This window comes from Hyaena hyaena, unplaced genomic scaffold, assembly GCF_003009895.1.
Source record: "Hyaena hyaena isolate Hyena2069 unplaced genomic scaffold, ASM300989v1 scaffold_332, whole genome shotgun sequence".
NCBI lineage: Eukaryota > Metazoa > Chordata > Mammalia > Carnivora > Hyaenidae > Hyaena > Hyaena hyaena.
The window spans coordinates 946,598-971,334 of NW_024080964.1; the positions used below are offsets into that span (position 1 = coordinate 946,598).

The following is a 24,737-nucleotide window of genomic DNA, read 5'->3' on the forward strand; positions in this document are numbered from 1 at the left end:
GCACACAGCTGGGCGTGATCATGGGCCCGCCGCCGTCTACTGGCCCCGTGACACTGAGCAAGTTTCTTCATCTCTTCAAGCCTTGGTTTCCTCATCTGTAAACAGAGATAACATCTATGCCTATCTCTAGCATTCCTCTGAGCGTGCAATGAGGTAATGCATGTAATAAATGGCACAGAGTCAGGTATTTAAGTAGTCCGTAAATACAGGCAACTGTTATCGAAGAGGTCTGTTTCCTTCATCAGACTAGTTCAGTGAAACTGAGAACAGAGTCTCGCCATTTGTTTCCCCACACAAAAATTTCTTGGATTTGATTATGAATTTTTATTTTTCATAGGGTGCTCACACACAATATTGTAACTGATTCTCAAAGCAACTCCTGGATGAGTAAGGAGGGCAAGTGTTCTCCATTTTGCAGGGGTATAAAGCACCCACCCCATCCTTATATTTACCCATTCAAATCCTATTACAAACACCCTATGTGTTTTCCTGTCTCTTGACTTGTTTGTGAGCCTCAAGAGGGAAGTTGTACCCTAGTGCCTAGCAACAAGCTACAGAGACACCCTCTAGAAGGCAGAATATTAAACAGGAGTTGAGTAACACCAATTATTATTCTAACAATCATGTCTCCCACTGCAATAGTTTTGTTGGTTTTTAATGCGGGGGACCTTAGCAAATGACTTACATTGTAAATTCCCACTAGAGAAGGGGAAATAAAGAGAGGAGATCCCAAAGCCAACTGCTAAATCACTGAGTGACATGCGCCTCAGTTTCCTCTCCCAAAAACCACTGATGAGCAGAAGCACTGCTCCTTATCAAAGAAAAAGTGAACAAGGATCCATAGCATAACTTACGTTTGCAGACGACTATGAGCTCATAAGGACAATGAGGTAAGAAAGGTCACTTCAGAATCACTGGATGACAACACTGGCTGAGATGATACCTGGACCCACCCTCCCATCTGACTGGGCACACAGGTAGGCCAAGAGTCCCGAAGCCGGCCAGTGCTCTAGTGGCCCTCCCTTAATTCCAGGCCCTTCCTTTCCCAAAAAGCCAACTAGTAAACTACCCTAATAAAGGCTGCAATATGTGGTTCTGTGGCCAAGAACTCCTAGTCAAGCTTGACTATAGTCAGCCCCACTGCTGAATGGCTGGGACTTTTAAAAATTGCTTCCTTGTGTTTCAAATGAAAAAATAACCACCTGTCTCAAAATTGAAATCATATATATTTGCAGAGGAAAACCAATGATTTTTTTTTTTAAGGAGGGGGTAGGGGACTGAAAGTCACTGTGGGCTGAGAAGCAGTTCTTCGGCCACAACTAGTTTTCTTGTGGCTATCTCTTCAGTTTAAAAAGCCAAGCTTGCACATTAATCTGGTATCTCCATTTCTGAGGCTCTGCCTCTATTTGCTCCGAGTATTATTAACTGCCTGGCTTCCAGAAAAACATTACTCATGCTGTATCACTGTGAGCAAAGACATATTTGCAGTTAGAAAAGCTACCTTCATATTACAGTCACACAGTATAAAAATCTGAATGAATGGCTACCACACCCAGAACAATGGATTTCAATTTCGCAGGGTACTTTTCACCTCTCTGGCTATGAAACTAGATTACATCAGTGTGACCCTAACCCCCTCTGGTCCAACTACTCTTGCCCCATCTCACTCAAAGAGAAAAAGGAAACAATAACAACAACAATGGGACAACCTGATGTCTAATTAACTTCTGGGGAACTGTTGCTACCTAAGTACTTCAGTACCATGGGCTTCGTTCTCTCCTCGGCAAAGTTAAATCCCCCAGCACCCTGCAGACTATAGGGACTGTATGAGGAAGGTCCCTAGGGTCCTATCGAAATTTCATTTTATCAAAAGAGTAAACAGACCCAGATGAGACCTTCCTGAAGTTATAGCTTAGCTACATCACAGAGCCAAAACCATTATCATATGATTCACTCATTCATTCAACACATTATTTATTATGTGGCTGGCGAGGCCACCTCATTTCTCAGGGAGAGGAGAGTCCACAGGGAGGAAGACTAGCTAACTCACTTTAAAATAACTATGTATGCATTACTGCCTTCGTTACTTCACTCGTTCATTATTTACATGTCAAACACTAGGAAGGCATACCGGGATGAGCAAACATACACAGACCTTGTCTTCTGTACACGGTAACAGGTATTTTCCTAGGTAAGTATGGTGACCCACCGTCCAGCCTGCCTGGGACTTGGGGAGAATGCCCATAAAGAATAGCCAGTGTTGAAACTGGGAAAGTCTCTGGCAGACTAGGATGAGTTTGTGACCCAATCAATACGACATACTAATTTAAGTTTTACAGCCACCCCAAGGGCTATTCATTTTTCCAAGTTTTTAACAGATCAACAAAATGGGGTCCAGGGAGGTCACTGGTGAAGCCAGGATTTGATGCTGGCTTACGTGACTCCATGGCCCATGTGCTTTCCACCATGCTGCGTTTCTGAGAGACACAATGTCCGAAAACCCAACACTGCCTAGCATGGCCCTGAGCCTTCTGCACCACACCACCACAGCCAGGTTCTGATCACTCTCCTCCTCTGCTCCCCCAGCCACTCCCACCCAGTCTCCACCACAGACTGTGCAGCTGCGATTTCATCTGCTTGGCAGTTGTTCACAGATAATGCGTAATCTCCCTCTACCACTGCAAGACTCAACTTTTTATAGCAAGTCGCTTAAACCTCTGTAGGAATACATGTCTCCTTCAATAGAAATCAGGGCACCATTTTCAAGCATCAGAAACATACTTTGCACTAGACTTGTACTCACCTCTCAACTACTATACACTGAAACTAGTGATATACAGAAACTCACTGGCATTTAACAGTTCAAACAGACTATGCAGACTTTCAAAGACTTCATATACATTAAAACAGACCTTCAAAGTTTCTCTTAAAAAAAAAAAGACTAATTCAAAATGCCAAGGCCAAGATAACCACCATTTGCAAATCCTCAGTGTCACCAAAATAAGGTCTATGGTTTGTATAAGGATTTCAGGCAAAACACACACACACTCCAACTAGTCTGTACTTAACCGACAGCTCTCACTCCAAAATTCCAGCACAATTACACTCCATAGGGGGTAACATTCACCCAAATAATGACACAGCCTATGTAATTTCCTTGCCACCAGAGAAGAACAGAGCCTGCAGACTTTTTATGTTTTGCTCACATTCTTCATGTATAAAGCGTGCCTCAGTGATCCTCAAATTAACTTTCCACTTGCATCATTTCAGTATTAAAAGAGACTTTAAGGCCGGATCTTTCACAAGGCCTTTGTGAAACCAAATATAGGCTGGCCTGTGTCTCCATGCTACTGTGATTACTGGATTTACCACTTAAAGACCCTACGCCTCTTGAAAACAAGGTTGGGGCAGAGAGAGAAAGGCTAAGAAAGGCCTTTCAAAAGCACACACAGTAGAGGCATTCACCAATCTGCAGAGGGCGGGTAATATTAGTTTGGCTACAGTAGTTCTCTCTGACAAAGTGCTGGAGGCTCTGGCTGCAGCAATAACTGCTCTAGATGCTTTTTATGAACTTGGGAAAGCCAGCACCATTGTGACCTTCAACCTACATCAAAAGTCATCAGACTCAAGTGACTGCAGTCAACCTTTTGTTTGTTCTAAAGGGGAACATAAAAGGGGGTGTTTCAGTTGGGTGCATTTTCAGGCAAACCACTCTTCTGACATGCTGAAGGAAACCACACCCAGAACAGGTTTTGGCTGGGGGTGGGGTAAGATAAGTTCAGCAGACTGGCCCCTGTTGGGCCCCACTTTGCCATTTAACCAGGACCTGTAATAATAATGGCTGCTAGTGATTACTGAGTTCACCATGTACCAGGTACTGTGACCATTTCCATGGAGAACCTTACTTATTCCTACAATAATCTTATTTCATAAAATCTGTATTAGCTTCATCCCAGAGATGAGTGAACAGGTTCAGATTAGTTAAAAGACTGCCCTGTTCTAGAAAGCAATTTGGCAATAGGCACAGGAATACCCACATGTAAGTTTATGATATAATGTTAAGTGAACAACAGAAACAAGACACCAAAAAACTGAATCTATGTAATGATTATAATAATCTTAAACTGTACATACATGTAGATAAGAACTAGTGAAAAGTTAAACTCTACTGGGATTGCTGGATCTTAAACTATTTTTTCTTTTTGAATGTGTCATAACTTGGCTATGAAATAATTACTGTATAAAATGAATTTTGGGGGTGCCAGTGTGGCTCAATTGGTTAAGCGTCCCACTTCAGCTCAGGTCACGATCTCACAGTTTGTGGGTTCGAGCCCTGCGTCGAGCTCTCTGCTGACAGCTAGCTCAGAGCCTGGAGCCTGTTTCAGATTCTGTGTCTCCCTCTCTCTCTGACCCTTCCCTGCTCACACTGTCTCTCTCTCTCAGAAATAAATAACACATTGAAAAAAAATTATAAAATGAATTTTGGAGTAATATAGAGAATGGTTACAAATTAAACTTTTTTTTGGCCCATTAGTGACCTAGCTGTGGTAAGAACATCACCTTAGTGGCCTCCTGACTCACACTGCTTTCATTACCTGTGCCCTTTTCATCAGGAAGGCTCTAGACTGGTGCTAGTTGAGAACAGAAATAGCTTATCTCCCCCATCCCTTATCTTTCTTTCTTTAAGGGGCAGAAACTTCTAGCCATCAAGTTTTCAGCAGGTGTTTTTCCTCCTCCAAGTAATCAATACCCACTAATTTTAAAGCCTGCAGACTCACAGGAAATGAGCACTTATCAAGTAACAGATACTTAATATATTTTAAATCCACTTTTAACAGCCACACCTGAAGGCACTGCTAGGGAAGTTTGATATACGTGAAGTGGACTAAAGTCTAAGTAAGTACAAGATGAACATCATTGATTTAATATAGGTTGATTTTACTAAAATGGAGCATAGGGGAAGGGGATATTTTTGCTTTTAAAAAAAGTTTAAAAGTATGTAAACAGTTGAAGTCATAAAGCAGGTATGAATTTAGCAAGCCTCTACTTCCCAGGATACCACGCTAAAATTCTGAAAGAACTTAAACTGGCCCAGAAAATTGTTTTAATTCTCCATTAATGCCAAATGGGTAGGGATGCCTGGGTGGCTCAGCTGGTTAAGCATCTTCTTGGTTTTGGCTTAGGTCATGATCTCACAGGTTCCTGTGAGTTCCTGCTCTGAGTCAGGCTCTGCACTAGCAGCAGGGAGCCTGCGTGGAATTCCCTCTCCTCTCTCTTTCTCTCTCTCTCTGCCCCTCTACCACTCACAGTCTCTATCTCTCTCAAAATAAAAAAATAAGCTTTAACATATCTATCAAATGGGTAAATGAAGAGAAACTGTGCTTTTTTAACCTCACCAATTGCGAGAAAAGCAGATTAGCAAGTACAAAAATCCAAGCCAAATTCTACAAAGATTTAAAAAGCTAGGAATTAACCAACCATGCTTTTAAAGTTCTGTAATCTCCTAGGGTAATACTAAATTTTCTTTAATTAACTATTATACATTTAGATACAAGATTATCTTTATAGTTACTTTAAAATGCTCTAGATTACCTGAAAGAAAAAAGCCGACAAAACTTTTAATGTAGACTAATATAAAACACAGACTTTAAACCTCAGGAAGGTCAGAACCTATCTGGAACTTTTTCACTCTATGCTCATGGGGGTAAAGAGGCAAGCAGAGATTATTGTCAAGGCAGCACTTTTTTTTTTTTTTTTTTTTTTAATGTTTATTGATTTTTGAGGGAGAGACAGAGCATGAGCAGGGCAGGGACAGAGAGAGAGACGGAGACTCAGAATCCTAAGCAGGCTCCAGGCTCAGAGCTGTCAGCACACAGCCCGACTAGAGGCTTGAACCCACAATCTGAGCTGTGAGATCATGACCTGAGCCAGCCAGGTGCCCCCCAAGGCAGCACTTCTTAAACTTGAAGGAGCCTACAAACTACCTGGGGATCTTGTTACAACCAAGTTCTGCCTCAGTTGATCTGGGGCGGGCTTGAAGATTCTGCATTTCTAACAAACCCCTAGGTTATCTGCAGAACACACTAAGTAACCAGGTTCTAAGCACCTTGCAGTTTAAAATCTGAGAACAGGCTATGCTGTTTCTCACCCCACAAATCCAACAGTCTCCCAACTGGTTTCCAGCCTCTTTTTCTGACCACTACCCTCTAAAGCAATCAACACACTAAGCAGTCAGACCCACCTTTCTTGGGAGGAAAAAAAAAGTCACGAGTCACTATCCTGTCTAAAATCCTTCCGTGGCTTTCCACTGCTCAACTTACCTCCAAACTCCTTAACTTGATTTATAGGACCACACATCCTCTGGCTTTTCAATTATCCTTCTAGAACCCCTCCTACCCACCCTTCCTCATCTTCACTCTACAAACTCTGGCCACCCTGAATCTGCTATCTGCTCCACTTTCCCTAACCTGGTCCTGTGTCCCTAGTCTGGATCTCTAACCTGGAACAACTTTATTCTCCACTTCCTTCCACTCCTCAGTAAGCTCAACCAGCATTTCCAGAATTGCTGAAATACACTTTCTCACACAGTTCCCAACCAGGGGACAGTTCTCATTGAAAAGGTGGCCATCAACAAATTTTTGTTAATAAACTAATAGAATGTTAAAAATAGGATATTTAAAAATCAGTTTCATTATTTTATTTCTTAGGATTCTTCTTACTCTAAACTGCCTAGATTAGTGACCAACTACTGAGCTTTTACATGCTAAGTCCTTTGTACCCATAAACTGGTTTAACTGCCAAAGTTTTAATTAAGCCAATCCAGCAAAGAACACAGAAGTCAGAAAAATGCTTACAATGCTTTTATTATTTATCTCACCTGTCATTAGTTTTTCATAGCTGGGGGCCTAAGAATTGATAGAAGCTTGTCAGACAAGAGGGAGAAAGGGCACAGAGATCTGAAAAGGGCTGGTTTTCTGAAAATGGCACATTACTTTGATAATGTGCACAAATGTAATTCTACTTTTAACAGATGTATGCCTGTGAAACTATCGTTAACTGAAAACTTGAAGTTCTGTCACTATTCATGTCACCTTCCAGAAGACAGGAAAACAAACCCTAAAATCCGTATTTAAAAATCTTTTAATGTTTATTTATTTTTGAGAGAGAAAGAGAGAAAGAGAGAGAGAGAGATTGAGAGAGAGAGAGAGAGAAAGTGCATGAGTAGCGGAGGGGCAGACACAGATACAGAATCCAAAGGAGGCTCCGGCTCTGAGCTGTTAGCACAGAGCCCAACGTGAGGTTCAAACTCACAGACCACAAGATCATGAACTGAGCTGAAGTCGGACGCTCAACCAACTGAGCCACCCAGGTGCCCATGAAATCCCTATTTAAACTGCTATGCAATGGTGGACTTATTAGAATTCATTCATATGTAGAAGTTTTCTTTAAAAGAAAAGATGATGATGGAAACATATAGTACATGGATGTTTTCAAGGAAGCTTCATATAGATTATGGCAGCTAGTTTTCAACACAACCCTGGAAGGTAAACTTGAGATGTATTCAGATAAGGAAAGCAGCCCAGATCTTCAGAGATCCAGGACAGGGCCCTGGCCAGGTGCTGCCTGCCTCCCTTCCAGTTACCAAGTTGCTGGGATTTCTGGTTTTACAGTTAAATGCAGTAGATTATTTTCTAAGAACCTAAATGGAACTAAACGAGATGACTTACACAACTGTACTCACAACCTGCAGATACTATTATCTTTATCTCTAGTTTTTCTAAACTTAGATCTTTCTGGATTGGTCTTCACACCAACTTGGTGGGCAACTAGGACAGTAACTGACCCATCTGGCAGATGAGGTAGCTGAAGCCTGGAGGGGTTAAATGGCTTCTCTAGTTTAGTGGAAGAGAGGCCATTCCTGACTAAATGCCTTTTCCACAATTAAATAATTTTGTTCTAAATATACTTTTTCACAACTCTTCATTCTTCAATAGATCAGATATATTATCTGCTCCTATGAAGGAGCAATTCATGCAGTTGGCGCCTCCTCTTCACCAAATTACAAAGACTGCATGAATGATCCAATAAGGGAGTATTTCTCAAACTTGAGTGTGCATTAGAGCCACCTGGCAGCTATAAAAAACACCTACTGCTGGGCCCCACCCCAAAGTTTCAGAAGTAGGGCCTGAGAATTTATATTTCTTGTAAGTTCCCAGATCACACTGATGCTGACGGTCTGGGGGCCTCCTTTTAAGAACCACTGCAATAAAGTAGCCCATAATAATAATTTCAGTTATTTACTCTTTATTACTCTTTAACAGACTTGGTAACTGTTACATGTAAGACTTTTATCTTTATGCCCCTACGCTTTGGGAAAGTAGGGGGGAAAAAAGGTAAATAAACTGTAACCAAAAGCAGTGTGTGAAAATCACAAAATAAGCAAGTGCTTAAACTTTAAATCTTATAGGAAGGGAATCCAAATAAAGATTCTGACCTCCTCTCCCCACTCTGGGAATACTAAGAATTAAGCGGCATCTGAACTGGAACTCGAAAGTAATAATCCTGACTTGAGAAAGAGTTCCAGGTATAAGCAGCTGGAGATCAGGGTGTCAAGGGCAGGGAAAACACAGGGTAGGTTGAGGGAATCCTGAGTACTGCTGAAGAAGGAGTAGCAGAAGCTGGAAATGGGAAGGTCGAATGGAGCCAAGTCACAAGGGAGTCAAGTCCCAAACCTTTTTGCACAGAAGTCTAAATCAGGGTCCAACGGTAGGGAGGCTTCAGGAAATCAAAGAAAGAGACTAAAACACAGGTAGAGGCAGTGGGGGTAGTGAAGAGATCCCTTTCTGGGCCCTAGGCATGTGAAGAGGTGACAGGAACAGAGTCATCAGAAAGCTTCCTCAGCAGTCAGATCATTTAGTCCTATTTCCCTACCCTAAGAAAACTGGTCTCTCTCCCTCAAAGGGAGTTATCAGTCACCTCCCTCTTCTTGCTGGCTGGCCTCCAACAGTCTTTAAATGGACATCCCAGTCAAACTACAGATTTAAGCTAAAGGAATTGGCATTCCTTTGACCATGAAAGTTCCTTGTCCACCAAAACAGAGAGCACCACATGTCCAGAATCTGAGCAGTCCTGAACTCATCAATTTTCCATGCCACCACAATGCATTCACGATATCTGGGGGATGGCTGCTATGGCTCATACCTAACCCACTTTGTTCTAGAAGAAATAAAATTTGGAATCTGAAAACCTGGATTCTGGAAAGGTAGTCTCATACCAAATGATATGCTTATTTACCTATAAAAAATATTTACCCCGGAGAAATATTATTAAATACATGCACACTCACGTAGAACATACTAAGTACTACATCCCATGCTGGGTACTTTGAATAGTCTCATTTAGTTAATTATGCAAGATGACAGATATTAAAGTTAAGTGCTGTACACATTAATAGTAGTTATTATTACTACATCATTCAAAAAGGATTCTAATTCGCAAATCTGTTAAGAACTTCCAAATTTTAAGGGGCCCTGGGTGGCTCAGCTGGTTAAGTATCCGACTTTGGCTCAGGTCATGATCTCGCAGTTCAAGAGTTCAAGCCAGGCATCGGACTCCGTGCTGACAGCTCAGAACTTGGAGCCTGCTTTGGATTCTGTGTCTCCCTCTCTCTCTGTCCTTTTGCTCGTGCTGTGTCTTTCTCTCTTAAAAATAAATAAACATTAGGAAAAAACATTTTAAAAAAAGAACTTCCAAATTTTAAGCTGAAAGTCTGGTAAACTGTTAAGAGGATTATTTTTTTAATTGGTTAATTGTCCCACAAAGTTATCTGGACTGAGAAAAGCTATAGTATAATATTGGCAGGTATCTAGACCAAAACACCAATCTTGTATACTTTCATTAAACCCCAAAATGCTCTTATAAATCCTGGTCCCCACCCCCAAAAAACAGTTCTCATTTGTCACCAACTCTTTCCACTGTCACAACAGGAAATATATGAAGGCTAACGCTGTATACCTAACAACTTTAACTTTTCTACATGATGAGGAAGGTATAAGTCCAGCAATCTTCTTTCTCTACGGCTTAAACATTATGTAAGACAAACATCTTAAGTACCCAAACAAACTGGCAAGTTCTTAAAAACTTAAGACCAACAATATTCTTTCACTAAGAGAAGAAACCAGGACCAAAAAAATATGAAGAAATGCAATAAGGCAACTCTGAGATAGCAAGTAATATATTGCTCTGCAGTTTCCCTGTGTCCCACCGAAGACAGACTACTCCATAACTCCTAGACAGTGGGACACGTTCATTGAGCCAGAACAGCTAAGAAAAAGCACCTTCTCCCAAAGTACCAGGTGCTAAATGCCAGGGTTAGGCTACAAAGAAGGCAGAAGAAATTCATCTTGATGCTTTTCAACTAGATCCTGTCTTCATTACAACCCCACTGCCAGGGCCAAAAGAATCAGTGCTCTGGAAGGCAGGCAGGCAGGCGAGGACAAACCGGTTAGGGTGCCCATTTCACAATGTAATCACATTATTATTATTATTATTATTATTATTGCAGAAATAAAATATTATTAGTATCTAAAAGTCTAGGAAAAGAAAATTAGAAAACAACAATGTACAGCCTGAGCTCAGTAATGCCTGTGACCCCGGTCAAGCTATTTGATTGTCTTCTCATTTTTAAATCTCCTTAGGTGTGTTACAAAGACAAGATACCATATGTAAAGCTCCTACTAACATGTTTGGGACACAGTAAGCACTCAATGAAATCTTTTTCCTACCAACCACAACAGAGGAGACAAGAAGCTTTATGGAATAACGAATGTGAACAGAGTTTTAAAAAAATCATAGGAACAATTTCTGCAGGTAAAATGGAAGAGTAGGGCATTTAAAGCAGAAGGTAGACGATGAAGGCAAAACCCAGGGTTTGGTTTTATGAGAAGCTGCAAGTCTGCCTACCTGGAAGATCTGACTGGAATGTAAGAGGCAAAATATGAAGTATTCAGAGTTCGGGCCATTTGGGGGAGGGTCCAATGCCAAGTTAAGGAGTCTGGCATTTAATTTACACCTTAGGCACAAGCAACAGTTCCTGAGTAGAAGAGTAGCAATTCCTATAGGGAATTCAGCTGGTTGATTTGAAATTGAAGAAAAGACATTATGAACCTGTTACTACAAACACATTTTTTAAACATGTCAGGTTGAGTTTCTGTGTCTTAGCATTTCTTTCTTATTTGGAAAAAAAAAAAAAAAAGAATAACGAATCCACCTTTAAAGACACATGAACAGGCTCTAAGGACAGTGGTAACTTAATTCTACAGATGAACAATTTGAAAAAGAGAGAGAATGCACTTTGGGTATGTCTGTTAGGTGTGCTGGGTGTTAGTGGTTAACATCTGAAGCCATCAGAGGCTGAAGGTCCTGTCTCTTGTCTTACCTAGGCCTGGAACACCAGGGTGATAAACATCACTCTACATCTCAGTCCCCTAAATCAGAGTGTAAATAAGTCACACTTACTTGCTTACTATCTAAGTAGACTAAACACATTTTAATATTATATTCCTTTAGCTACAACATCAAATCTCATCCCCTGGTTCCTCCTGGAATTTTTAGGATCAAGTGTAAAAATATACGAAGCCAGCAAAAACATCTCCCATGAAATCACAGTACCCTCAGAAATAAATGTCTCAGGCGTAGACGCTAAATGAATAAATTCATGTAAGAGACATTAAAAAAAATCAATTCAGAGGACCAGTGTACCAATATTGGGTCATAAGTGCCAGGAAGGATAATATTCAGAAGAATAAAAAATGAGGGAGGGGGAGAGGGGCAGCTTTGGAGGCATGCATAAAATTAAATCAGATGATATAATCTACATATTATCAAAGATGTGATGATTAAAAGAACTACAAATACAAACTGGGGGTAGGAAATGGAACAAGTTTTAGCAAAAATTCTTCTAAAGTTGCTTAAAATGCAATCAGTTCCATTCGTCGTTACTAAGGAGGATGCAATGTTTGTAATTCTCCTGGGATCCACCATACTTGGAAGTTAATTCACCCTTTCTCAGTTTCTCAACATGGGTAGTTTTCTGTTACAGAAATACTAACACTAAACTTGTGTAACTCCTAAACCACAATATTCAGAAATAAGAAAGTTATCTAGAACTACATTAGGGAGCAAAACTCATTAAAAAAAAAAAAAAAAAAAAAAAGCCAGCAAACAAAATGCAAAGCCCACACCTTTTGAAGGGATTTCCTTGAGAAACAGTAATGAGTGTGTGGTGATTTTGGTTTTTTAATTTCAATTTTACTCTATCCAGGGAGGACAGTTTAAGACATTTCCTGTGTGTAAGCTCCACCCTTCTCAGTGAGCAGTTTTACAACCATCCTCAAAACTTTCAGATAACAGCTTTTTGTTATGGGTGGGCCTTTGAGAACACTGCTCCCCACACCTTACATCTCCTTGGGTTTGCATTTCTTTCCTGAGACTACACGAGTGGGCTGACTGGATGTTGGTAATAGATTTTCTGATCAAGGATCTGCCATCGAGTGCTTTCTCCTTAGCGGTGTGACACAATGAAGCAGGGAGACTTCATCATGCTTAGAGGAGGTGCATGCTGAATTCTTAAAACCCAGAGCTATGGAGCTTCCAGCACAGACCCAGAAGATAAGAGACACACCACCATTTGCTAATGTCCCCTACCTCCTGTGCCTCCAACCCAAGTTTTCCCAAAAAGCAAAGTCCACCTTCGAAGAGCTTAAGGGGCATGCCGCAAAGACACATAACCACTCCCTGGGGGGAGTGAAGCTTCCTCTTAGCTAACCGACCCAGGAATGCAGCACAGACTAGCAAATGTTTAAAACCACGTCCTGTTCTGCCTCTTGTTTTCCAGAAAAGTGTCATTACTGTCAACTATTTCACAAGACAAATAAACCTGTGAATGAAATATATCCTCCCTCCCCTTCCCAATGAAAACATTCTAGGATTGAGCTGCTTCCTTCCTTCCTCCTCCTCACAGGAACCACATTTGTGGCACCAAGAAGAGTTAAAATAAGAAACATACAGTGTGCGAAGGCCACTTTTTCACAGCATTAGAATCATTCCTGGCCTACTACTGATTCCAGGGGCTTCCAAACGGAAGGAGTTCTGTTTTCAGTTATTAGTTCTTTTTCATGTACGAGCTCTGAGAAACCGCCAGCCAGGCCTGCTGCTTGGGCAGGGACAGCCAAGGGATGCAGGGGCCACCCGAGCAGTGGGCTGCAGGCCCATCATCCCACACACTGCTGCACACAGGACCCCACTCTCCATAAAAATATGTGCGGTAAAATACTGGATTCATTCAATTATTTCAGACTAACATAGACGCCAAGAAACCTACAATTGATCCAACTAATCCAACCCATAGCATTGGAATGACAATAACTGGCTTTCATTATAAATTACACAGCCTACTAAATTGATGGGAAAGGCTCTCCCCAACACAATACATCAAAAGAGTTAAAATTAAGCTTCAGAATCAAAACTGTAATTTACCCAAGGCTTAGGAACAAAAAGACCACTCCCTCCTCCCCTTTGCTATTGTTCTACAGGACTGGGTGTCAAGCAGTGCACTTTTACACCTTTAGGATTCCCAGAGGTAAGAAGCTGGGGGGCTGGGAGACGAGCAACCCGGAATCTAATGCTTGCATACTAACAGGTCTATTAGCATTGATCTACTGAGCTGCAAAGATGGCTAAAAGGACAGAAAAGGTGTGTGCAGTGAGCAGCAGATACCTGACAACCAAGAAAGTCAAAAGGATACTGGGGTAAGGGGGGGAGGGAGGAGAGAGGGAGAGAGGAGGAGAGGGAGAGAGGGGGAGAGAGAGAATGGGGCTCCAAATGGAGGCTTTTCTAGAGTAGAGAGTGGGAAAAGTGTCTCTTTTAAGCAGTGAATGGGGTGCTCGCAGCCAACCAGAGGCTTTGGGGCTGGGCCGTGCGGCGGCCCGTCTTCATTAGAGTCACGTACCATATGGCACAAATAAAACCTCGGAACCCCCGTAGGCGCAGCCCCACGACAGGCCCGGCCTTCGGGAGGGCGGCTTACCTTGTAGCTGCTTGAATCTCCCTTCCAGCTGGTTGTAGTTGTAAGGCACCTGCCCCGTGTAAGCTGGCGACAGCGGCCCTGAGATGCTAGACGTCCTCTGCAATTCCATTATGCCCGGCGTAACGCCCCGGCGGGCTGCACGGTGGAAATCCCGCTCCGGCCCCCTCCTACCCCCATCCAACACACAGCAGCTTCCGCACGGCTTGGCTCCCGGTCCCTGTAAAAAGGGCTGGACCTCAGGCAAGCCCCATTCCGGTCTGAAAGTCCAGCAAGCTGATCTGATAGGAAGCGGGCTGCAGTAGGGTCCACCGTAGCCCGGCCAGGAGTTACCACTCACGCATCTAATTCCTTGTTGTTTTCCTTCCTTTTGTGGCTCTCGACTAGAAGCGTGAAATAAATTACCGAGGAGGGGCGGGAGGACGGAGGGAGGAAAGAAAGGAGGTGCAAGTCCCACTTTAAAAATTTTTTTTAAATATGGCCAATCCTAAGCATGCCCCGATCGCCAAACCCAGGAGCTCACGGGAGCAGTACACACACCTCCTCCCGGCTGCCCGCGGCGGCCGCCGGTCTGTAATTTAATCAGGAGCCACTCTCCGTGCGCTGGGCGGTGATGTCACCTGATTAGCATAACAGCATTGTAGGGGAAACGCAGGCTGTACCACGAGGAGGGGCGCGGGGGACGCCGGCCGGGCGGCAGCCCCACACTCACAGGCGGCCCCGGCGGCCCGAGCCGCCTCCGCAGTGCCGAGGCCGCAGACCCCCGGGCCGGGCCCAGGACACGCCCGCCGCGGTGGTACCTTCCCAAACAAAGCTGCTGGAATTACAATCTTTTGTTGAGAGCCTCATGTAACGGAAAAGTCTCCGATTACTATCACATGAAAAGGAGGCGGCGCGGGCGGGTGAGGAGCCCCGCAGGTCCCCGGCCGGGGCGACTCATCCACTCCTCAGCGTCCGCGGAGGCAACGCGGCCACCAGGGCCGCGCACCTAGGTGCGCGCGGCGTCCCCACTGCGCGGGCGCCAACCACGCGGCGGCGGCGGCGGCGGCGGCCCGGCCGGCCACGGCAAGGGGAGGTGTGAGTTCATCGCTCGAAGAATCTCCTCAGGAGACTTCTGGGCCATCACAAGATGTTTAGCGGGAGGTTTTCGGGTATAACACTGGCCCTGTAATACGAAGTCCATGCTAGATTGACGGGAGCACTGATTTGCAAGGCATTGTGGGAGAAAGGTACACAGGTAAACACCTCGAGGATCCCTAAACTGAGGAGTTTACGCCCTGATGAGGAGATGAAGAGAACAGAAATTATCCTCAAATCCTACTTTGATTTGCAAAATGAGGTTCCTGAACTTCTGGCTTCTTCAAGACCCTAAAACTCTCAACTTCTCCCACAAATCTCAAAAAAAAATAAATAAATAAAAATCCTGTAGAGACAGTAACAGTGGTCAAAATGGATTTTGGGTAAATAACTGTTTTTTCTTCTCCTCACCCTCAACCCCTCTTCCCTAACTACAGGCAGAAAACAAATCACATATTTGGCTTTTCCACATGGAACCCTGCAGCAATACTCACTGAAGACTTGGGTAATTTCTTCCTCAGGGATTCCAATCTGCACTAAAGAGGTGGGCCTCCAGGTTTACTTTAGTCCCCAGGGCACTGGTAATTCAAGCAACTGCATCTTGTCCTGGGCTAGAGTTAAAACAAACCTAAAGTTTAGCTAAGTGCTCAAATGAGCACCTCCCCCGTCCCCCCCCCTCCCAATTCTCCATTCTACAGGATAGGATTTTTTATACATCCAGTGTCAACCTTTAGCTTTCTAAAGCCAGGTCCAGGATTTGAAGGCATTTCTCATCTTCTGGGATGCTGACAGGAATGTGGAAAATGCGGGGTTACTGGAAGAAGCACCCGACTAGGATCCCAAGATCTGAGCTTCTAGTCCTGGCCAAGCCTCTTAATCGCCTATGACCTTAGAAGAAACCTGGATTCTTTCTAAACCTCCCCTGTCACACAGGGATAATTAATGCCTCCCTTTACAAGGTCAATGAGAGAATGATGTGAAAATACCCTGACAATGATGACATCATTCAAACAGAAGTGTATCTTTCAAAATATACCTCTTGCATATTTTTCCCCACATATCACATCAAAGCTACAAAAAGCTGAATGAAAAATTTTCTCAAGATCGTAAGAGGCCCTTCTTTACTATTTAATACATTATATGTTAATATTAAATATATTTCACTATTAAATATGAAGTTTTAAGTCTCTTAAGTGTCCAGCTGTGGGCAGAGACAAGGAGACTGCAAAGTGCTTCCTAATTTACAATGCTTTATTTTTAATCTTTAAGCCACTTAGTGAATAGAGTATGAGTCACCACTCTTCGAGTCTCCCTTTCAGCTCCCTCTGGTATGGGGAAGTAGGTAAAATAAGCTTTCTAATTAGCCAGGTTACATACTAGGTGATGGGGGTAGAGGCTAGGACTAGTGTAGCTACACTCAGTACCAAAGAGCAGACTCCAAACAAGCCAGGCAGAGTGAACGCATGCCAAGTAAGAAAGGTTGTGAGGCCGGGGAAGGGTTTAATAACCCTGCGGGGGCAAGAGGTGAGAAGTGGGAATCTATCTGAGATTATGGGGCAAGAGAAGAAGAAGACACAACCCTGATGATTCATCTGGCCGCTCCAACTCAGCAGTGGGGAAGAGGTAAAGGAAGGCCAGAGGCACTCGTTCTTTATTCCATTCACTCCACTCCAACTCTGTGCAAGAAACATTGCTCAGTGGAAGATTCAGAGATGACTGGGAGATGGGAGAGTTTCTGGCCAAAGGAGATGGGACAGATATGCAAACAGTTTGATACCAGAACAGACAGGGGCCAAAGAAACAGACCAACAAGAGTTCAGGGGACAAGGAAGACACAACTGCCTAGGAAGACAGGTAGAAACAACTTTAGGAGGGACTGGTATTGTGACCAGACCCTGAAACACAGGTAAGTCTGTCAACAGGCGGGGATGAAAGGGAACATCCTCTCCTAGTGTGGGGGATGGGGTGGGAAGCAACATAAATAGAGGCACCAACTGGACTGTCCCAGGAAAAGCACCACCGTGTGCTACCATCTGACTGGAGCATAAGGGACTGTCAGGCAGGAAGGAAGCCCTGAGGGAACTAAGCCTGAGCAGGGAACTATTGGAGACTTTTCAGTCAGAGGAAGATTGGGTCTGGGTTGGGCTCTAGGGAAGATTATTCTGGCAGTGGTCAGAATAGGTAGAAAGAAGAGAGACTGAAAGCAGCAAGGTCACTCAGGGGGTTATGGGAATTCTCCAGGTCAAAGGACTAGTCAGTGTGAGTCAACAGGAACAAAAAGAAATGGACTGATGCAAGAGTTAATCCACAGGACTCTTCATAACCAACTCTATGTGTGTGGGAGGTTCAAAGGCTAGAGTTGCAGAAGCCTGGGGTTTTTAGAGCTGGCTGCTGGATTAGGGGAGGATTGAATATTTCCTTCTGGCTACACTGAATCTGAGTTACCTCAACACTGAGGGGTGACATGTCCAGAAGTAGTCAAGGATGCGGAGCAAGCAAGAGCTCAAGGCTGAGGAAAGAGTCGGTGCATAGTGAGAGACTGTAGTCGGCTTAAACCTGGGAAGGAATTTAAGAGGCAAGTGGCTATGCAGAGAGCCCTGGGGAAGGTCAGGGGCTGTAAGCAAGAAGAAAAAACAGTGGTGATACCAAAAGCGCTATGGAATGAAAATCCAAGAGAAGAAAGACACTCACCAAGGAAAGGGGGTAGCATGGCATCACACTGCAAAAAGAAAAAGGAGAGATGTGGATTGATCCAGTATGGGAATGAGGAGGTCACTGGGGTAATAAAAGCTGAAGCAAGGTTACAGGGAGTTAGAGAATGAGGAGCAAAGGGAAGAACAAGAAGGTAGAGGTGGTCAATGGGAGCGACAGGACCAGGGGAAGGGGCTCTGGGCCAGGCAGGCTGAGCACATGCGCTGTGCACAGGTTTCAGCCTTGAGTTGGCACAGGCAGGAAAAGGCCAGTGGGAAAATGGCTTGAAGGTATTGGCTGGGGCAGTCAGCCATAGCCAAGAGGAAAGATACCCTTACCTTCTGAGGCAGAAAGGAAAGGACAAGGACATTCTGAGGAAGAAAAGAAGAAATGTAGAGGAGTCTACCCAACTCTAACTTAATAAAGCAAGAGGCCAGGAGTCTTACCCACAATTTATAGCACTCTAAGAAGAACCCTGGAGACGCTTATGGCAGGAACACACAGCATGTGAAAGGGAACATGAAGGGAGGCAAGACAGTTTTCAGAATGCTCAGCAGTCAACCAAGCTTTCTGCAGAAACAGACCCTGTGATTTGAGGCTATCCCCTCAATCTTTTCTAATCTAAAAAACCAGTGTCCCTCAGCCAGGCCAAGGATATCAACACATGCAGTCAACTCTCTGCTAAGAGTTGTACCTGCTTTAAGTTGCACCAAGATTCCAGGGCACAATGAAAGGTGGCCACAATGGACAGGCACAGTTAGCAACTGAAACCCATGCAACAGGTACCTGCCATCCTTATGGTGCCAGAATAGTAAAACCAGGTTCCTACGGCTATCTGCGGACAGCACACATTAGAAGGGCTGTGGTGTAATGAAACACCCAGGTCGACAGGCTCACCCCATCTCGTGAGTGCCACAGAAAACAGAAGTAATTGCATGTGTGTCTAACCTTCCCTGGCCTTCGAATCATCATCTATAGATCAAAGAGGTTGGAGATTATGGCCATAAAAAATTCCTTCTAGTTCTGAATGTAACTACTGGTGATAATCTCCCTTCTCTTGGAGACTACTGTTGTAGTCCCAATTATCATCCATCTCCATATAAATGGCCATAATAACAACAGTTATCACATTACTACAGCACTCTGTAATTTACAAAATGCTTTCACGTACATTTTCTCAAGTGACTAAACCTATGAAGTAAGTATTGTGTCCATTTTGTAGATAAGGCAACTGAGATTCAAAGATACTGTGCCTTGCCCAGGGCCGCCACGGCTGATGAACAGCAGAGCCACACCTGAACCCCTTGGTTCAGCCCTGTTTATCCCATGTACTTAGAGCAGAATATCAATTTACTAATGGTTTGTAAGCTTTTCAGAAAAACTATAAAAAACTCAGTAAGTGGTATCATGATACCTAAAACCCAACAAGCAAGCCTCCATATGAATCCCTGCAACACTTAGTTTGGGTCAGGAACAGGCACATTCTGTGCTAGTTCATGCGGAATTTGCTTCTTTGAGGATTCTCTTTTTGTGAATGGGTTTTGTTTGACCTTGTATGTTTGGATTTTGTTCCTTTTCTCATACTAAGTGGACCTATACACTAAGATTCTGTATGACTTAGCATGTAGCATGTGAATAGAAACACTAAGAGATGAGATTAAGCATCTGTTCCAAGAGGCTTTATGAAGTCTGAGAACTAAAAAAAAAAAAAAAACAGAAAGAAAGAAAAACAGACGACCGCTTTCCATGCATCACAACGAGCTTGAAAGGGTAAACTATGGAGTGTTCATTTCCTGAACATCTAAACACTAAGAGGATTGCAATGCCTGAGAGAGGATGGCCAACATGCTAAGATGTGATGGGATTTGTACACATTCAAGGACTTGAAAAACCTACCCAAGAGCTGGGAAAGAAGTGGTGGGAACAGGGAAGGTCAGAATACAACATTTCACATATAAACTGTTTTGCCAAGTTCTCTGCTGTTTCCAGATCTGCCTTTCCTTCATCTGGACGACAGCTGGACAACCACAGACAATTTCTCCTGAACGTTTCTTTATAGGAAACCAAAATACTACTACTAAAATAATCTTCCTCCACTAGTGTGGCCAGATAGAGAAACGGGCTCCAAATCATGCCAGTGCATTTATGCTCCTAGGAGCTGAAGCATACGTGATCCATCTCACCTCTCTGGCCCATCCACCCCCTTCTCCAGCCAGCCTCTTGCCTACTCTTCCTAGCTTTGAATCCTTAACTGTGGGCATTCTTTCTCTGCTTCTTCTCTACTGTACAATGCTTCCCACCGCCAGCTACCGAGTTACCACTGTCCTTTCTCCCAAAGCCTGCCTCAGTATGTGTATTCTCAAAAGCCCAGCCCTTTTTCAAAGGGAACTGCACCATGTACCAGAAAATTCTATCAACTAACCAAACATGCCACCATGAAATCCAGTCAAAATCAGAAAACAGGGGAACCTGGGTGGCTCAGTCGGTTGAGCATCCAACTTCAGCTCAGGTCATGATCTCTCAGCCTGTGAGTTCAAGCCCCACGGCAGGCTCTGAGGTGACAGCTCAGAGCCTGGAGCCTGCTTCATATTCTATGTGTCCCTCTCTCCCTCTGCCCCTCTCCCATTTGCTCTCTCTCTCAAAAATAAATAAAAACATTAAGAAAACAAACAAACAAAAAACCCCCCAGAAAACAGAATTACCTGAAACCTTCTTCCCCTGCCCTCACAAAAAGAACAATTTTCAACAAGTCCCACTGTGAGAACATATATCTCTGACTCTGGTGTTTCTGTACCACTGCTAGCGAGCGGCGTGCCATGCTTCCAGAACGTCTGTCTCATTTCTCCCCAGTGGCACGTGGCATACAGGCCCACAGCCTGGGCAGCTGGAAGCAGTCAGCAGCACTTCCTCATAAGCACACAGCTCTGGCATCAGCGCCTAGACCACTCCTCTGCTTACTCCCAGAGCACCACCCACGGGGCATTTGGGTCAGGGTTCAGATGAGGAAACGTGCTTAAAAACAGATCTAGAATCTAGGAATCTGACTCTGCTACTTTCTAAGTGTGTGATTCCCTGAGCCTGGAAAGTCAGCACAATAAGGGGACCCACTTCAGAGTTGTTCTATAAGTGAGATAAAAGCTTTCAGAAGAGAAATGTCAGGAAGGTACCTGCACTATCAGAGCAGCTACAATTACTATTTAAATTCTTCGTGGAGGAAATTTCAAGAAGTAATTGTACCCAACCTTTGGCCACCTGTTTGCTAAGGGGGCTACTGGCTGGAGGGTGTTACAGGTTTCCTATGGAGTCACTGACCTCAAGGCCAGAGACCACAAGTGTCCACCCCTGTGGATTTCTGGACAAGGACAATTCAGGAAGGTAAGAGCACCGGGGAGGTGCTCACAAACTTCATTTCCTTCTTTTCCTTCTTTTTCACTCACACCCTTTTGCATAGGGAAAGGCATATTCAAAATTGTATTTAATAGATAAAAATAAAGCAGTAACACCTCAGAGATAACAAGAACACAATATTCACTATGAAACAAGTTACAAAGGACCTATGTTTTTAGAAAGGCCAATGTTTACTTGAGGTGGGGCTATCAGATTTGATCCTTCAGGACTCAGAATACCTAGAAGAAAAATTAAAGGGAAGGCTAAGGTATTTTTCATCTGCAGTGATTGCTATCTCTGTTCCATGAAGGATATACATGTGTTTTTTTCCTCTCTCCTACACACACACACACACACACCGTTCCTGCAAAAAACTATCTAATTACACAGCTGCATGTGAAATACCAGGGCAAATCTAATTCCCACTTATATCCTTTTTCTCTCTTGTTCACCTGGTCACAGCAGAATACAAAGTACCTGACATCTCTGCTGAGAAGGAAAAAAACAGCAAGTCACACTCAGTAACAAGTACCCAAGGTCCTGAGGAAGGAATGCAGTTTATTGAATCTTCTACCCCAGCCAACCCTTATCCCTGCATTCTTATCGTGTCTGTTATCTGCACATGCAAAGCTTCCCTGTATGGGCAAAAGAATGCCCCAGTCCAGAGGCCCCACCTTTGGCAAACAGGTGCTGCTATGCCTGTGAATGTAACACCAGCCAGAGCCAAGACTAGCCAGCAGCCAACACTCTGCTACAGGCAGAGTGGTTCAAAGGGAAAGAACATCTGAGGAATGCAGCTGGGGCCAGGCCTGCTCTTGCCCAAGATTTTTGGTACTGTTTCCCACCTCCAACATGGAGGAGAAAGGCTGACACACACACACAGGTGTTCAGAACCACTGGGCCAGAGTTTTACAAGGAAGCAGATGGGACAGTGAGAAAATGCTGTTTTCTGGTAGCACAGCTCATAGGAAAATATTGGGAGAGAGGAGATATAACTCTGTTCTTTGTGGAAACAGGCCTCTGGACCCTGCCCTCAGATCTTCATCCACATGTTACATTTTCCAGGAGCTTACCATAGACTGGCTCTCATGAGAAAAGGTGAAAAGAACAGTCTGAACAGGCACCCAGAGAGGGAAGGGACGGAGTGGAGGGAGGCAAACCTTATCATCAAGGCACAGGCCCCATACCTCCTGGTCCACAGAAAGTAAAAGTCACCCCACCCAACACATGCTTAGTCCCATCCAGGAACACAGGCCACTGGAGGGACCCACAAAGTTCTAAGATCTGATTTCTTCTCTGTCGGCACTTTCAACCTAGCTGTTGAAATGGGATGGACCGATGGTCTCTCTCTCACACACACACACACACACACACACACACACATACATATGACATGTAATAAATGAAATTAGTGACAGTTACTGAAAGTACCATTCTGAATGGATCAACAACAGCATCTCTCTATTTGGCTGAGATAAAAACAGAGCAGAGTGGGGTTTCTCCCACAAGAACACTCTGTGGCAATGCTGTCTTATCTGCGATTTTAATGTGGCTTCTGGCCAAATCCCTGCCAACAAGTGCCAGAGTAACACGGGAGTGTAGGTTACTGTATTTGTTAATTAGGGGTCGGAGATATTACTTCTTCCTCTTTGAAAAACAGGTCCCGATTACCCAGTTGCAGGTCTATGGAACATTGTGTGCGGCCCTGGCATGTTAAAATGTAAAATATTTTAAGGGTGCAGTCATTTCTTCCTCCTCAGCACCCGAGCTTCTGCCAATCTCTCAATGAGATAACACAGCCTCCTTCTCACAGGACCTTGCTAGGCAGCCACTCACTGGGCACAGGCCCTGAATAATTTATGGTCAGCCCAGTCACTCAGGAGCACCAAGGCCCGCCAGCTGCCATTAGCTGGGAGGCAGGCTCCAGGCTTACTGCAGAAGAATTACCTACTATCAGCTACCTCTGAGACCTTTATAGAAGCAACTCCTCCCACTTTTCTTCTCCCCATTTTTAATGAGGTACTTTCCCACTAGATAAAAGTGTAACTTTTACTCTAAAGAAGACAGATCCCAAGTAGTGATGGGGTGGGAAGACAGTGACCCTCTCAAACAAACGTATGGTCAGGGTATCATTTCCCCACTCAGGACACTGAGATGACACGGCTAAAGGACCAGACAATGAGCCTGACACAAGACAGATGCTCAATAAACGCCAGTCCTCGTCCCTTTCTCCTACTTGTCCCTCTGCTCCAGCCAAGCTTGATTCACACCGCACCTGTTTTGGGCTTTCCGGTCTCCACACCTCTGTTCTGGGTGCTCCCCTCTCCTTTGAAGTCTATCTATCCTTCTTCAAGCCAAGCTCAAAGCTTCCCTCCTCCAGGAAGATTTCCCAGACTATCCCCGCTGAGATGAATGCTCCACCTCTCAGAAACCCTATCCCAGTACCGTCAGCCCCCCTTGTCTGGCACCTATCATGCGCTGCCTTAGAGTATTGCTTTTCTCCTGCACCAGTCTTATCAACCTAATTAAAATAATGGCAAGTACACCAGTTACAGACTTGAGAGAAGTGAAAAATGGACTCTAGTCTCAGTTTTTGTTACTAACTGGCCTTGTGACCCTAAACTGGTCCCTTGGCTTCTCCAATTTTCTTCCTAAAAACCACAAGATATGAAATCAAAAAGTTCTAAGGTAATGCTCTTGGAAATACATTATAACCTGTTTTAGGGCAGATTCAAGTCTTATAGCACCTTCACTCTATACCCCTAAGCCCAGGATCCCCTAAGAGGCAGCTGTTCAATACCATTCAGCCATTTCAGAAGCCTGAACACAGCCAGGGCTCTGTGACAGAGCCGGCACCACATGGAGACCGCAGCGCCTTCTCCACCTTATGGAACACTCCTTGGTCTACATGTCCGTCCTTCGTGAGCAGAACATGAGAGCCAAACTCCTAATACAGGTGTCAGGAAGGTACTTTTCAAAATGTACCTACCTAAGCCAACCATCTCATTTCTAGATAAGGAAGAAGTGAGGCACAGAGCAGCATGCACAGAGATACAGAGGAAGTTACTGCATGCCAGATACTAGAAAGTACACCTTCTGAAATCCTGCAGCCTTTCATTTCTAGGGCAAACCAGAAGCTGTGGACAGAGGAAGTGGCAGGCATCTCTCATGAGTCTCTGTCAGGGAAGTGGGCCCATGGCTCAAAATTAGAAAAGGCCCATCTTCATCCACTCTCCCACTTCACCATCCAGCATCCAACACCATGGTGAAGCCAAGGGGCTCATACTAAGTGGCAGATGACCCTTATTTTCTGTGTTCTCTGATGTCCAGTGTGTCCCGGCAGAGACAGACTGAAGACCCAGATGATGGTACTGACATCTTCAATTTTACCTTTACAGACTGACATGAAATCAAACACACTGTCAGCCCCAATAAACTCTCTTGTCCAAAGACTCTTTCTAAGTTTTCTGCACTGGACTTTTCTTATTATTCTTATGAT

At 44.1% G+C, this 24,737-nt stretch overlaps 1 protein-coding gene and 1 long non-coding RNA gene across 4 annotated transcripts in view; one reads left to right on the forward strand and one right to left on the reverse strand.

Moving 5' to 3' along the window:
- The window catches only part of SPTBN1 (spectrin beta, non-erythrocytic 1), a 198,284-nt gene that overhangs the window by 96,451 nt on the left and 77,096 nt on the right, over nt 1–24,737 (reverse strand). The window contains exon 1 of one of the 3 annotated variants that reach the window (XM_039249202.1): nt 14,087–14,644. The exons of 1 other annotated variant lie outside the window; for it this stretch is intronic. In XM_039249202.1, coding sequence (XP_039105133.1) covers nt 14,087–14,195 — 109 coding nt within the window. In that variant the 5' untranslated portion in view covers nt 14,196–14,644. Of the gene's footprint in view, nt 1–14,086; nt 14,650–24,737 lie in introns of those variants that run through there. One more of the 3 variants, XM_039249204.1, reaches the window with a different exon arrangement.
- Nucleotides 3,730–11,189, forward strand: LOC120243160. Its single transcript, XR_005531235.1, has 3 exons — nt 3,730–3,874; nt 4,839–4,896; nt 10,698–11,189. It is a non-coding gene; the product is annotated as an uncharacterized LOC120243160 (long non-coding RNA).